General features: G+C 35.9%; 1 protein-coding gene across 1 annotated transcript in view; it reads left to right on the top strand.

The window, feature by feature from the left end:
* Window positions 1-13,229, top strand: part of LOC106872045 (polycomb group RING finger protein 3) — a 106,225-nt gene that overhangs the window by 72,678 nt on the left and 20,318 nt on the right. Inside the window, exons 3-5 of the mRNA XM_014918883.2 lie at window positions 109-243; window positions 3,538-3,634; window positions 12,323-12,378. Of these exons, the coding sequence (XP_014774369.1) occupies window positions 135-243; window positions 3,538-3,634; window positions 12,323-12,378 (262 nt within the window). The 5' untranslated portion in view covers window positions 109-134. The remainder of the gene's footprint in view (window positions 1-108; window positions 244-3,537; window positions 3,635-12,322; window positions 12,379-13,229) is intronic.

Raw genomic sequence — 13,229 nt, 5'->3', positions numbered from 1 at the left:
ATATATATATATATATATATATATAAATGTACAAATATATATACTTAAATATACATATGTATATACATACATGCACTATCTTTGATGCACATTTTGTTTCTATTTCAGATGAGGATGTCAGTTCTTCTGACACCATGATGGAGCGGAGAATTCGTTTGAAGTCAGTCAATGTTCACATTACATGCACACTGTGTTCTGGCTACCTCATTGATGCGACCACCATCACAGAATGTCTGCACACATGTAAGTGAAGTTCTTTGTTTTATTGTACAACTATTCTCAGCATTTGCCAATTAGATTGTCTTCATTTGTTTATTTTAATTCTTTGATACCTTCTTTATTTTTCTTGTCTTGAGTAATGTTTTCAGCAATTTCTGGTTTGCAAATGCTTTTGCAGTTATACTTCAGCCCTCTTAGTCACAACATTAGGCTTAGCAATAACAGTCTATCTAAGTGGTGGATAGCTATCTTTGTTGTTTAGCCCAAAGGTTCTGATTAAGCAAATCTATAATCAAAAGTGGTTCAGTTGTGACTATTTTCTTTTTATTTTCCAGACATAGTTTATTATTTTTTAAGATGGCAAAATATGATTTAAGATGGTAAAGTATGATTTAAGGAAGATTTAGCTGCTACTTTTAGTAAATCAAGCACACACATAGAGACTCTCTTGCTGGCTCTTGCCAGTTGTTGGTTTATAATACCTATGACATTCTAAATGCAGTTCTTTAGTTTTTTCAGCTCTGAGTAGATTTTTATTTTGCAAGTAAATTTGGCAAAGCTAAAAATGATCAACATAGAGAGACAAAGATAATATAATGAAACCGATTAGGAATATCAACAGAATAGCTCATGAAAAACACCTTAGGAGTATTTTGTATACTAAATATACATATTGGTTGGGTTTCATACTTATAATGTAGAACTGGAAAACTTCGATCAGCTTATGCAATCAGTTACCAGATAAAAATCACCCCAGAAGTATTTAATATCTAAATCAACAAGCAAGGAGAATAATCCAAGTAGGATTAGTTGGTTGTCAGTACGGATACTATAGAACAGGAGTATAGTATCCCTGCTTGTTGTAAGGGTCAGCTAAAAAGGTTGGCAATGAGAAGGGTATCTAGCTGTCAAACACTGCTTGAAAAAGTGTGCAATGATGAATATGATTTAGGCTGTAAAGGGGCCTGCAAAGCTAGCCCCACCATAACAGGGAAAATGGTCTTAAAACACGAGTTGTTAGTGGGGATGGATGATGCAGATTGTAGTGATTCTGATCTAGTAAACCTAAAATGTGTTTACTGTTCACCTATGGAAATTATAGACCAGATCCACTCTAGTATGTGTTGTCTATATTATTTAAAAGCCACCAGTCAATTGATTTTATTGGCAATGTCTCCTTTGCTTCTTGGTCAATTTTAAACATTGTTTTAGAAGATTTTGTCTACCATTTGCTTGTATAATCTCTGTTTTTCAACTCACTATATTACATACATACTGTTTGTAGAACTGGATTCCTGTCCTTACAGCTTATACATACAAGCAGTGGGAGTACTCTAAAATAGATGGATATTTTGTTACCTTGTAGTGCTGAGTTCAAATCTTTCTGTGGGTATTATTAGCAAGAAGGTGGTGTTTTAACTATAAATAATTTTCCTTAGCACAACCGTAAGGTCGTGAGTTCAGTTCCTGGCAATGCATTGTGTCCTTGAGCATGACACTTTATTTCGTGTTGCTCCAGTCCACTCAGCTGGCAAAAATAAGTAGCACCTGTATTTTAAAGGGCCTGCCTTGTCACACTCTGTATGATGTTGAATCTCTCTGAGAACTACGTTAAGGGTACACGTGTCTGTGGAGTGCTCAGCCACTTACATCTTAATTTCACGAGCAAGCTGTTCCATTGATTGGATCAACTGGAACCCTCATTGTCGTAACCAATAGAGTGCCAATTTTCCTTAGATACTTTGTGTATAGATGTACCTTTCAGTACTGTCATTATAGCCCAGTTAGCTATAGTAGCACAATTTGTGTATAAAATCTCCGTCACTAGGTGTTTCATCAAATAAGGTACTAGAATAAGATCAGTCAATTGAAATTTTGGGGCAAGATAGAATAGTTGCACTATATCCCTGTTTTCTTTTTGAAGAGGCAACAGGAAAGGGATCTGGCTATAAAACTCTGCCTTCAAAAGGATCCTTAATGAGTACTCTTAACTCTGTTCTGAGGCTCACAAGGCTAACCTCAAAGAATGATGATAGACAATACAAAGTAGAATGAATCTAGTCTAGATTAAATCATGTCCATTTTGCTTTTACCATTTGACGTTAAAGACTTTAAGTTTCCATCTACCAAATCCACTCATAAGGTTTTGGTTGGCACAGGGCTATTGTAGAAGACATTTACTTGCCCAAGGAACCACCCATGTAGACAGAAACTGAAACCACATGGTTGGAAAGTGAACATCTTAACCATACAGCCATAGATACACCTGTGTATGTGTGTGTCTTTTACCAATGTGTCTCAGAGAAGGTGTAAAGATTGGCATGAAAATTGTAGAAGTAGTACTTTTCAAACCAACTGTTTTCTAGTATTTGTTCTGTACTGAGTTACTGATATTTCTTTCAGATCACCCTAAAAAATACATTAGGGATTAACTTGTTAGAAACTTGTAATCAATATAATTGAATAACACAGAATACAAATGTCTAAATTTGCTGACTCATCTACTCTATAAAATCAAAATACTGCACATGTACCTCATACAGCAAACAAAAATAGAAGAAATCATCTGCAACACTTTTATGTTCATGTCATATAGAAAAAATTAAATTAAGTGGTGTACAAAGACATTAAGATCATTCACAACACATTTGGCAAACCTGAAGAAACAATATATAATGTCCAAATAATTTATCAGAACCATCATATATTGTTCCAATCTTGCCTGGGTATTAATCTCTTTGTAACAAATGGTACACACACACAAACAAACACACACACATGAAAGTCTATGCGGATTAGTTAATACAGTGTACACACACACACACACACACACACACACACACACACACACACAGAGGGTGCGATGGGTAAATTATTGCCATTTTGTATTTTTGATTTCACACATGCACATTGTTTGTTTTTGATTTTGTTGACTACACAGTGTAGGAGGATCAGTTGGGCACTGTCTGTGAGAAAACAGCACTATGATGCAATTCACTTTATATATATAATGCATTCATGTATGTATGTATTTGTATGTATGTATGTATTTGTGTTGGAGCACTAAAAGAAATAATTAAAAAAGAAAATTGCACATTATGTGTTCAATCCATTCCTCACTAAGTGGTGATGGATAAATCTACAGATCCCAACTGTTCACTCCTGCCTACCTATATAACTCATGTCTAGTTGGTTTGGACTAGCTGGAGCAACACATCACGAAAAACAACACAAATGTATTGAACAGTCTAAATTTTTCATTAGATATAAACATTGTTACTGGTGATTATTAAATGGTTTCATACTTTTATCTTATAGTCTGCAAAAGCTGTTTGGTTCAGTACCTGGATGACAATAACACTTGCCCTACTTGTGAAATTGTGATTCATCAGAGTCACCCACTTAATTACATCAGGTGAGTGGTTCTCTTCTAATTTCAGCCACTATTATTTGTGCCACTGTTAGAAGTCATTGTATAATGTCATTATGCATCCTTTCATTTTTATATAACTATCCATCCCTAATATGTATGGTAACCTCTCTTGATAACATTTTTCTTGTACAAAGGGGTGTGGGTAGCAGTGATAAAGGAAAAAAAAATTATTATTATTGGTGGAGGTGTGAAAGTATCAGATACAATGCATTGTAATATTTAATTGCAGCCCTTTATGTTTCGAGTTCAAACCCCACTGAAGTCAGCTTTGCTTTTCATTCAGTTGATGCTGATGAAATAAAGTATCAGTAAAATACTGGGGTCGGTGGTATCAACTTCTCTTCCCTAAAAATTGCTGGTCGTGCACCTTAATCAGAAACCATCATCAAAACATGGCAAGCTGGTGGAATTGTTAGAGCGTCCGACAAAATGCCCCAAGATATTTTTTTCCTCTTTATGGTCAGAGTTCACATCCCACCAAAATCAACTTTGCCTTTCATTCTTCCTGGGTTGATAGAATTAAAATACCGGTTAAGTATTGGGGAATGGTGGTATTCATTAACTCTTTCCCTCAAAATCATGGCCTCATGCCAAAATTAAAAAAACATTATTAAGTAGTAGTTATGTACTGGGGTCAATGTAGTTGACTTGACCCCCTCCTATATTGCTGGTCTAGTGCCAAAATTTGAAACTATTGTTGTTGTTATTATTATTATTATTATTCAGTAGTCTCTTATAACATGCTTTCACTACACAGTTCTGTGTGCCTTGGGTATGTGCTGTTGTTTGTTGTGATGCTCTTATAGTTATAGTATTGAAAATGTTTTACGTAGGATGTGTGCAGTGCCTAGTAGTGCTATTTTCTGTATGTTATATATATTTGTTAGTCCTGGTGTTTTTGTTATGTATTTGTCTGAATATTTTTTATCATACCTAATGTGCCCACTATGATAGGAGTTGTTTCTGTTTTTAGATTCCACATTCGAGTTACCTCCATTTCCAGGTCTTTATATTTTGAAAGTTTCTCCATTTCTTTTGGAGAAACATTGTCACCTGTTGGTATTAATACATCAATTAGAAAGCATTTTTTCTTCATAGTCTCTGACAACTATATCTGGCCTATTGGCCTTAATTTCTCTATCTGTGTGTATTGGCATATCCCATAATGTTGCTTTCTTATTTTTTGTGAACTTGTTTGGTGTGTGCCTATACCATCTTTTTTCTGTTGTTATTCCATAGTGCTGGCATAGCTTCCAGTGTATGTAGGTCCCAACTCTGTCATGTCCGTGAATATATTCCTTCTTAACCAGGACCGGGCAGCCAAAGACAATATGATTTATTGTTTCTTGTCCATCGCCACATATATTCTGCAGTTACCTGTTATGTTTCTTTTCATTATATGTTTTTGGTAATTTCTGGTGGGAAAGCTTTGATCTTGTACTGCAATTAAAAATCCTTCAGTCTCTGCTTTGAGTCCTGAGCTTCTCAACCATTGCTGGGATTTTTCTCTGTCTATTTCTTTTGCATTTAGTTTAGCCCAGTATTTGCCATGAAGGGGCTTTTGTTGCCATTGTTTTATCATGGTCCATTGCTGTTCTAGTTTTAGTTTGGATTTCATTTGTTTTACAGCTTTTGTTGTTTCTTCTTCTTCTTCGTATTTGTTAGGTAGTATGACTTCTAGTTTGTATTTCTCAGCTTCCTAAAAGACTGAAAACAGTTTTTTTGTTTTGTTAATGTTTTGTGGCTATTTGTATTAGTTTTCCTTGCTTCTGAAGTAGATATTCCTGTAGTCCTATGGTGGTTATTTTGTAATAATTTTCTACCATCTTCTAAACGTTGTATATATAACCTTTCTATGTCAGGTTTTGGGTGGTACATCCTAAATCCTGTCATTATTTTTCTTGTTTCCCTATCTATTTTGATTAGTTCATTTAGTGTCCAGTTAAGGATATTGTAACTGTAACTTATAACTGGGATGGCTAAAGTGTTGATACCCATTATCTTGTTTTTCGCATTAAGATCTGTTTTCAGTATTAATTTAACTTGTCTACAGTATTCTTTTTTATTTTCTCGTTCATTTGTGTGTGTTGTATTGTATCTAGTTCATTGATTCCTAAATATTTGTATGTCTGGCTTTGGTCTAATTCTCTTATTTCATTTGCTTTATCTAGTGTGATGTTACTACTCTTAACTAGTTTTCATCTTTACAGAGTTGCTTTGGCACATTTTTCTAATCCAAATTTCGTATCTATTTCTTTGGTAAATCCATGTACTGTCTTTAGTAGTGTTTCCAGCTGTTTATTATTTGTAGATCAGTTTTAGATCATCCACATATAAGAGGTGGCTGATTGTTTTACCATAACAGTTGTATCCATATCCAGTTCTACTTAACATGTCAGATAAAGGTGTCAATGCCAAGCAGAAAAGAGTGGAGAGAGTGTGTCTCCCTGGAATATTCCTCTTCTAATGGGGATGGCTTTGGTTTTTATGAGTCACTCTTTTGTTTGGAGCTGTAGCACTGTCTGCCATTTATTCATGGAATGTGTTATATATTTTATGATTGTTGGTGCTACCTTGTTCATGGTTAGTGTTTCTAGGATCCATGTGTGGGGAATTCTATTGAAAGTCTTTCAGTAATCGGTCCAGGCCATACGCAGATCCTTCTTTCTGTGGCTGTCTTCAGTTATGGCTTTATTGATCATTAGTTGATCTTTACAGCTGTATGAGCCCTTGCAACATCCCTTCTGCTCTTCTAGAAACAGGTTGTTTTCTTCCAGATGCTTGCTCATTCTGTGCGATATTGCAGAAAAGCTTTGTAAATTGTAGGGAAACAAGTTATTGGTCTGTAATTTTATGGGTTTGCCATTTCAGTGGATTTGGGAATTAGGATAGTTTTCCCTTCCATGACCCATTCAAACATTGTCTCTGGCTCTGCTAGTATGTCATTAATTTTCTCAGCCAGCTTTTTTATGTGTTCCTGTCAGATATTTTAAACAGAAGTTGAGGATCTTATCTTGCCCGGATGCCTTCCAGTTGCTTAGTTGTTGTTGTGTCTGGGTGACCTCTCCAGTTGTTATAGGGGTCCAGAGTTGTTCAGGTGCTGAGTTTGTTGTTTTGATAGACCTTTTCTGAGGTTGTTCCTTCACCGACCATATTTCTTTCCAAAATTCTTCCACTTTTGCTGTTGGTGCTGCATTGATGTCTATTTTAGTAGAATCTTTTGGGGTTGGAGCTGAACTGTTTGTTTTGTTTAAAGAATCGTTGGTGTTTCTCATACCAGCGGATTCTTTGTGCTTTGGTAAGGATATCTTGCTTTAGCTGTTCTTTTACCTCAGGTAAACCTTTATCTGTAATTTTGTATTTCCACAGTATTTTTGTTCTCTTCTTGTTCCATAGTAGTGTTGATTGTCTACTAGTTTCGTTAAGGAATGACAGACCTTTTCTCTTGTTTTCTATTTATTTGCATTTTCCTAGTCAAATTCTGGACCTTTTCTTGACTGCTATATCCATGTCTGCAGATATAGCCACATCTGTGATGAAGCACTCTTTTTTCACTCCTTGTCTGATTGATAATATCTGGTTGCTTGGCATGAAGTTCATTATCGGTCTGTAAATTAAGATCCTGTAAGACCTTCTCTATTACACTCTCTGGTTGTTGTTGGTGTCATTTTCTGCCTACTTCAAATCTTTGCTCTAATATGTCCCAGTGTAATGCCTTGGCTACACAATTGTGCCTATGTCTATACTCCTTCTGTGCCTAAGGACTATGTAAACTTATGTACACAATGGATTTCTCTTTCTCATTACATACTCTGTACTTAGGACTATTCATGGTTTGTCTATTTTTGCCTTAATGACATTCATCTGAAATGACTGGCTTTTAACACTTATGAATCCTCCTGTTTCTTTCTTAAGTTCTCCATTCTTTAGCCATAGACAAAATTCATCTGCTGTGACATCCTGCGTTTGTCTGAGATGCTGATTGTGTAGTTCTTTTCTCCAGTTGTTTCTTTCTTCTTTCTTTCTTCTTTCCTTGTATTCCATTGTAGTCTCCACAACTTCTTTCTCCCCTCTGGCAACTGAAATCAGTCTTTCTGTGTTATTTCTCACATACTCTTCTATATCACATTCTCCCGTCTCTTATGCAATCTTCTGTTATTATCAGTCCTCTCCCTCTCTCCCTCCATGGTAGGTATAACCTATCAACACTGTGTCTAGGATGTAACAACCTATATGTGGATGTTGTCCTTCTGGTTTTACAGTCTATGTGTCTTAGTTCTTCCATCGTCCAGTTCAGGAAAGTAGTAGAATATCATCAGAGATTTTGCCCCTGTGTTTACTGCTCATATTAGAGACAATGCTCATGTGTTTACTGCAGTAGTTAATAGTCCTGGGTATGGCGTTCAACGGCATCAGGCTGTGGAATCTTGATATGGGAATAATGAGGTTACGCTTAACCATAACTACCTCCAGGTCACTCTTGGGCTAAGTGTAGTACTTGTAAGCTCACCCCAAGACCATGAGATACTTGGTTGGCATCTGGCAGGGTTAAGTCTGTCTCATTGGGTGGGGGTGGAGGTGGACTCTTTAACCTTGTTTGGCAACTTCTCAAGAAGAGGTGTCTCAATAAAAACACTGGTGGTTGTGTCACCATATCACCAAAATGTCAAGTACAAATGTATTGAACAATGGCATGAATGAGGTTGAAACTGATAATGGTAAAGGTCACTTTCCTGGCAGGTAGCTTACTGCACAGTAGAGTCGGGGCTGTTATCATCTACTGCAGTATGAAAGAAAGGAGGAAAGACCAACTGAGCAGATTGAATGCACCTGTGATGTATTATTGTTGTTGTTGTTGCTGTTGCTGCTGTTGTTGTTAAGGTGGCGAGTTGGCAGAATCATTAGCGTGACGGGCAAAATGCTTAGTGATATTTTGTTTGTCGCTTCGTTCTGAGTTCAAATTCTGCCAAGGTCAACTTTGCCTTTCATCCTTTCGGAGTCAATGAAATAAGTACCAGTTACACACTGGGGTTGATGTAATCGGTTAGTCTACTCTCCCCAAATTTCAGGCCTTATGCCTATAGTAGAAAGGATTATTATTACCTCTGCCTTAGTGAAGGCGGAGGTGTTGTTTTTTGTTTCTTTGTTTGTTTGTCCATGGACAAGATATCTCAAGAACTGCTGGATGGATTTGGATGAAACTTTCAGGAATGTTTGACTTCATGACAGGCATGAACTGATAAGATTTTGGGATCAATTCAGTACTGGACAAGGATTCTGGATTATTTTTCCTGTTTTTTTACTTAATTTTTGAGAGCGGTTGGGTTCATTTTTAGTATTCTTGTTTGTGAGAGCAGGCGAGTTTATTTCAGGTATTCTCACTTTAAAAAATCATCTCTGGCTAATTGTTGGTGTTGCCTTGGTAGAGGTTTGCTCTTGTTATTATTATTATTATCATCATCCTATTTTTTTTCTCTCTGGACTGTTCTAACACGTGTAAGTATGTATGTATTTTATGTTTTTACAGTTATTTATAGATGTAAAAGTGTGTAATTATGTGACAGGAACTAATGGCCTGAATTTTTTCATCTTTTTCATTCATGAAATGATTCCTTTTAGTTAAGATTTTGTAGCTAACTGGTTTTTTTAATGTAAATTGTAATGGAACTGCAATTATTAAACTACTGTTGACTTTGATAGTTTGAATGTGACCCAATACTTCTAGTAGAGTTAAATTTATTATATGTATTTGGTTGACAAAGCCTTCAAATTTCACCTCTTGCAGCTTATTCAATCAGGAGATGTGTGGTGGTGGTGGTGGTGACTGGTGTGGCTGCTGCTACTGTTTTGCATCCACTTTCCATGCTGGCATTTGTCGGGCAGGTCACCACACCCCAAGCCCTTTCTTATTGAGAGCTGCTACTACTCATAGACTAGGGCTCATTCATATCATTTTGGCTTGATTTTGATGGCTTGATGCCCTACCTATTGCCAACTATTTTACAGAATGTATTGGGTGCATTTTCTTGTCGCACCAGCACTGGAGAAGTTGATAAGTTCTTGGTGTGATAGGACTAAAAGGAACTCACAGTCCCACTTTATTGCTAACTACCCCAGACCTCTTGTGTAATAATTCGCTTCCTTTATTATGCAAAAAATAAGGTGTGAATGAAATAGAATTGACAAGGATTCTAGGAATTGCAGCCAGGCAACATGTTAGAAGAAAAATACTGACGTGAAGTAGAGAAGACTAATAAATTTAACTAAAGACAACTTTTCTTATACTGGTAACACAATAACATACACCCAGTCCATTCGGTATCAGGACAAAATTCTCCGAGGACAAAATCCCTCTGGATAAAATTTTACACAAAAATATCAACTAATAAATATTAAAAATTTTTTTTATAAAATTTCTCTTTCCTAAGATATTTTTATTATAAAGAAAGAACAATATCCTGGGGAATATTGACTACCAGGGGATTTTGTCCAGTGAGATTTTGTCCTAGTACCGTCCTTTCTGTGATGTCGTTAATAATAAGTAGGGGATCCAGTTATCAAAGAAAAACTGGTTCAGATGTACAGAAACCAAAAGACAGGCGAAGGAAAACATGCAGATATATTAGTTTGATACTTGGGGAAGATGGAAAAGTCTTTGACATTTTGAACTTATGCTCTTCAATAGAAAGGGATGAGAGAGAAAAAATGTTGGTATTAACGGTTCCGCATGTTGCAAAAAACTATGCAGGAAAAAAGAAAACAGATTTTACTAACTTCATGCAGGAAATCCATCCAACAAGAGCAATAATCTTTATCTTGTTGTATACAATCTCTTGTGTGGGTGACACGATAAATTGGTTGGTCATATGGTCATCCAACTGTAAAATGTATATCACAAAAGGAAGTAGATGAATGGCTTATGAGAGCTGTACAAGTTATATAATGTCAGCAAGGTGAGAGTGAGCAGTGAGTTCACTAAAAAAAGCAGTTTGCAGACACGAATCCATCAGTTTGGTTCTGCATTCAATCCTGTTCATTGTAGTTTACCAGGCTATAAAGATGGGTTCAAGACTGACTATGAAAACTCCTGTATGCCAATGACTTAGTTCACATAGCTGAAGCTGTTTAAAGTTTAGGGAAAAATTTGCAAATGTAGAAGTAAAACCTAGAATCAAGAGGCCTCAAAGGAAATCTAACAAAGACAAAAATTTATTTAGGACTCTAATAGGACTCTCCTGCTATTTGGAAAGTAGTCATACTCGATATGCAAACAAAGAGCAGATGGGAATTCTATACAGTATATCCATTGTAAACTGTAGTTGCATAAGAGTTGGATGTGACTCGAGAAAGAATTTGTCTGTAAAAGGAATAGATAGCAGTAAAAACACCAATGAAATAGATTCTTTCAAACTCTCAGAAGATTCCTTGTAACAGCTGATAGCTTCTGTTATTTAGGTGGCTTAATAACCAGTGAGGGTAGGTGTTCCGAAAGCATAGTATGAACAAGCTAGTAAGTGTTCATGGAGCTGTTACTTCTGTTGGCAACAAAGGGAATTCCTTTCTGAATGAAGGGCAGAGTATATTATGCTTATGTAGGAAGTGCAGTATTATGGGATAGTGAATATGGGTCTTGAATGCAGAGGATACACTAAGGCAAGAAAGAAATTAACTGAGTATGCTCACTGGATGTGTGATATTAGATATGTATGGATGATGGTGCACCAAATATATTTACAAATAAAGTCATTATAAAAGATATCTACCATATTGTGCAAGAAAAGAGACCATACTGACAGATGTGTAATGCACATGAAGGATGGCAGTTGGGTAAAGAAATGCCAAACAATCCAAGCAGGAGGAACATGTAGAAAAGGAACACATAGAAAAAGTGGTCAAGACTGATAACAGGTGGTGCAACTTTGTGTTGGAGAAAGCCCATCCAGTCCTTGCAAACATAGAAAAAATGATGATGATGATGATGATGATGATGATGAGAACATCTGCATCAGTGGTATTGTCATCGTTGTTGCTATGTGTTTGGCTAGCTGTTTATCTCTGTGTTCTTAACTCTTACTAAAAGTATTACCCCAACCTCAAAAATTGGGTGACACTCGCTCATATTTTTCATTGAGAATTTCAATTAAGACTTTTACTGATGTATAATGCACCAGCCAATGAGTTATCCTGCTCACACTATAGTCAATACTTTCAGCTCTTTTCTCCACTCCTCCTAATTTTCTGATGCTTTTATTCATTGTTGCATTTTCAATCCTGACATCTCCGTGATGTTATCAATCCAGTTTCTTCCAGATCATCCTCTTGATGTTTTTTCTGAGGGCTTTTCCTCTGCACAACAATTTTTGTTGGTCATCTGCTCTTATGATATAATCTAAATATCTGTTATTCATCCAGTTCTTTTACAAGGCTCCATTCAACCTAACTAGTTCTCCTAAAACCCTATGCTGGGAATCTTTCTGTTGTTTCTCTATAAGCTTTTTTATGGGTGCATGGAACATTGTTATTTTTATTATTATAAGACAGTATTGTCTGTAAATATTTTTAATATTTAGAATATCAACCTGTATATAAACTACATCATGTTTAATGTTATTGTGTGTCATTCATGTCAGTTTATATTTAGTGCTAACATGTAACTAATATGTGTTGCAGCCATGACCGGACCATGCAGGACATTGTGTACAAACTGGTGCCAGAATTACAAGAAAGTAAGTATTGAAACAAACACTTGGCGGAATGTAGTTAAGTCTCATGTTAGCCTTGCAAAAATTCCATTGCTCTAAAGACACTGCAGAGGGATTTGAAGGAGATTCATCTGCTATTTCTAGTAGGTTAAGGACTAACTAGACCAGTGGTTCTCAATTGAAGACCATATAACCTTTGGGTGTCCACATAAGTATTTTTTGTTAAACTTTAGCTGCAATAAATTGGTTATATTTCTACAATACACAAAATATTTTAACAATTTTTTTTAATACAGTTCATAATCTTCATAATAATATTTAATTATAAAAATATAATAGAATTAAAAAAAATATTGAATGGGTATGAGGATCCACCTGAGTATAATAGGAATCAAATGGAGTCCATCGGCAAACAATGGTTGAGAAGCACTGAGCTAGACACTCCCTTATTTGCTTGATAATTATATGGTCTCTGTGTAAATCAAATGATTTAGTTACTTCAACAGTTGTATTTGTTAATTAGTCTACATACAATGGAAACTATATGTAGAAAATACTTTATTTACAGGATGAATTTCTGTTTTTATATACCTCTGTCTTCAGCAGGCTTTTACTAGCAAGAGATTGCAGTAAAGTATATTATTATTGATACACAGATGACTTGGAGCAAATCAGAAGTGGTCAACAACAATTGGTATTTAACAAATTGCTTGTACTGAACAAATCATTGTTTTTGGCATAGAAAGTTAATTCCATAATATATACATGTGTGTGTGTGTGTGTGTGTGTGTATGCACACACACACACACACACACACACACACACACACACACACACACACACACACACACACACACACACACACACACACACAC

Source organism: Octopus bimaculoides, chromosome 18, assembly GCF_001194135.2.
Source record: "Octopus bimaculoides isolate UCB-OBI-ISO-001 chromosome 18, ASM119413v2, whole genome shotgun sequence".
In the NCBI taxonomy this organism is placed as follows: Eukaryota; Metazoa; Mollusca; class Cephalopoda; order Octopoda; family Octopodidae; genus Octopus; species Octopus bimaculoides.
This window is presented reverse-complemented; position numbering and strand designations above follow the sequence as displayed.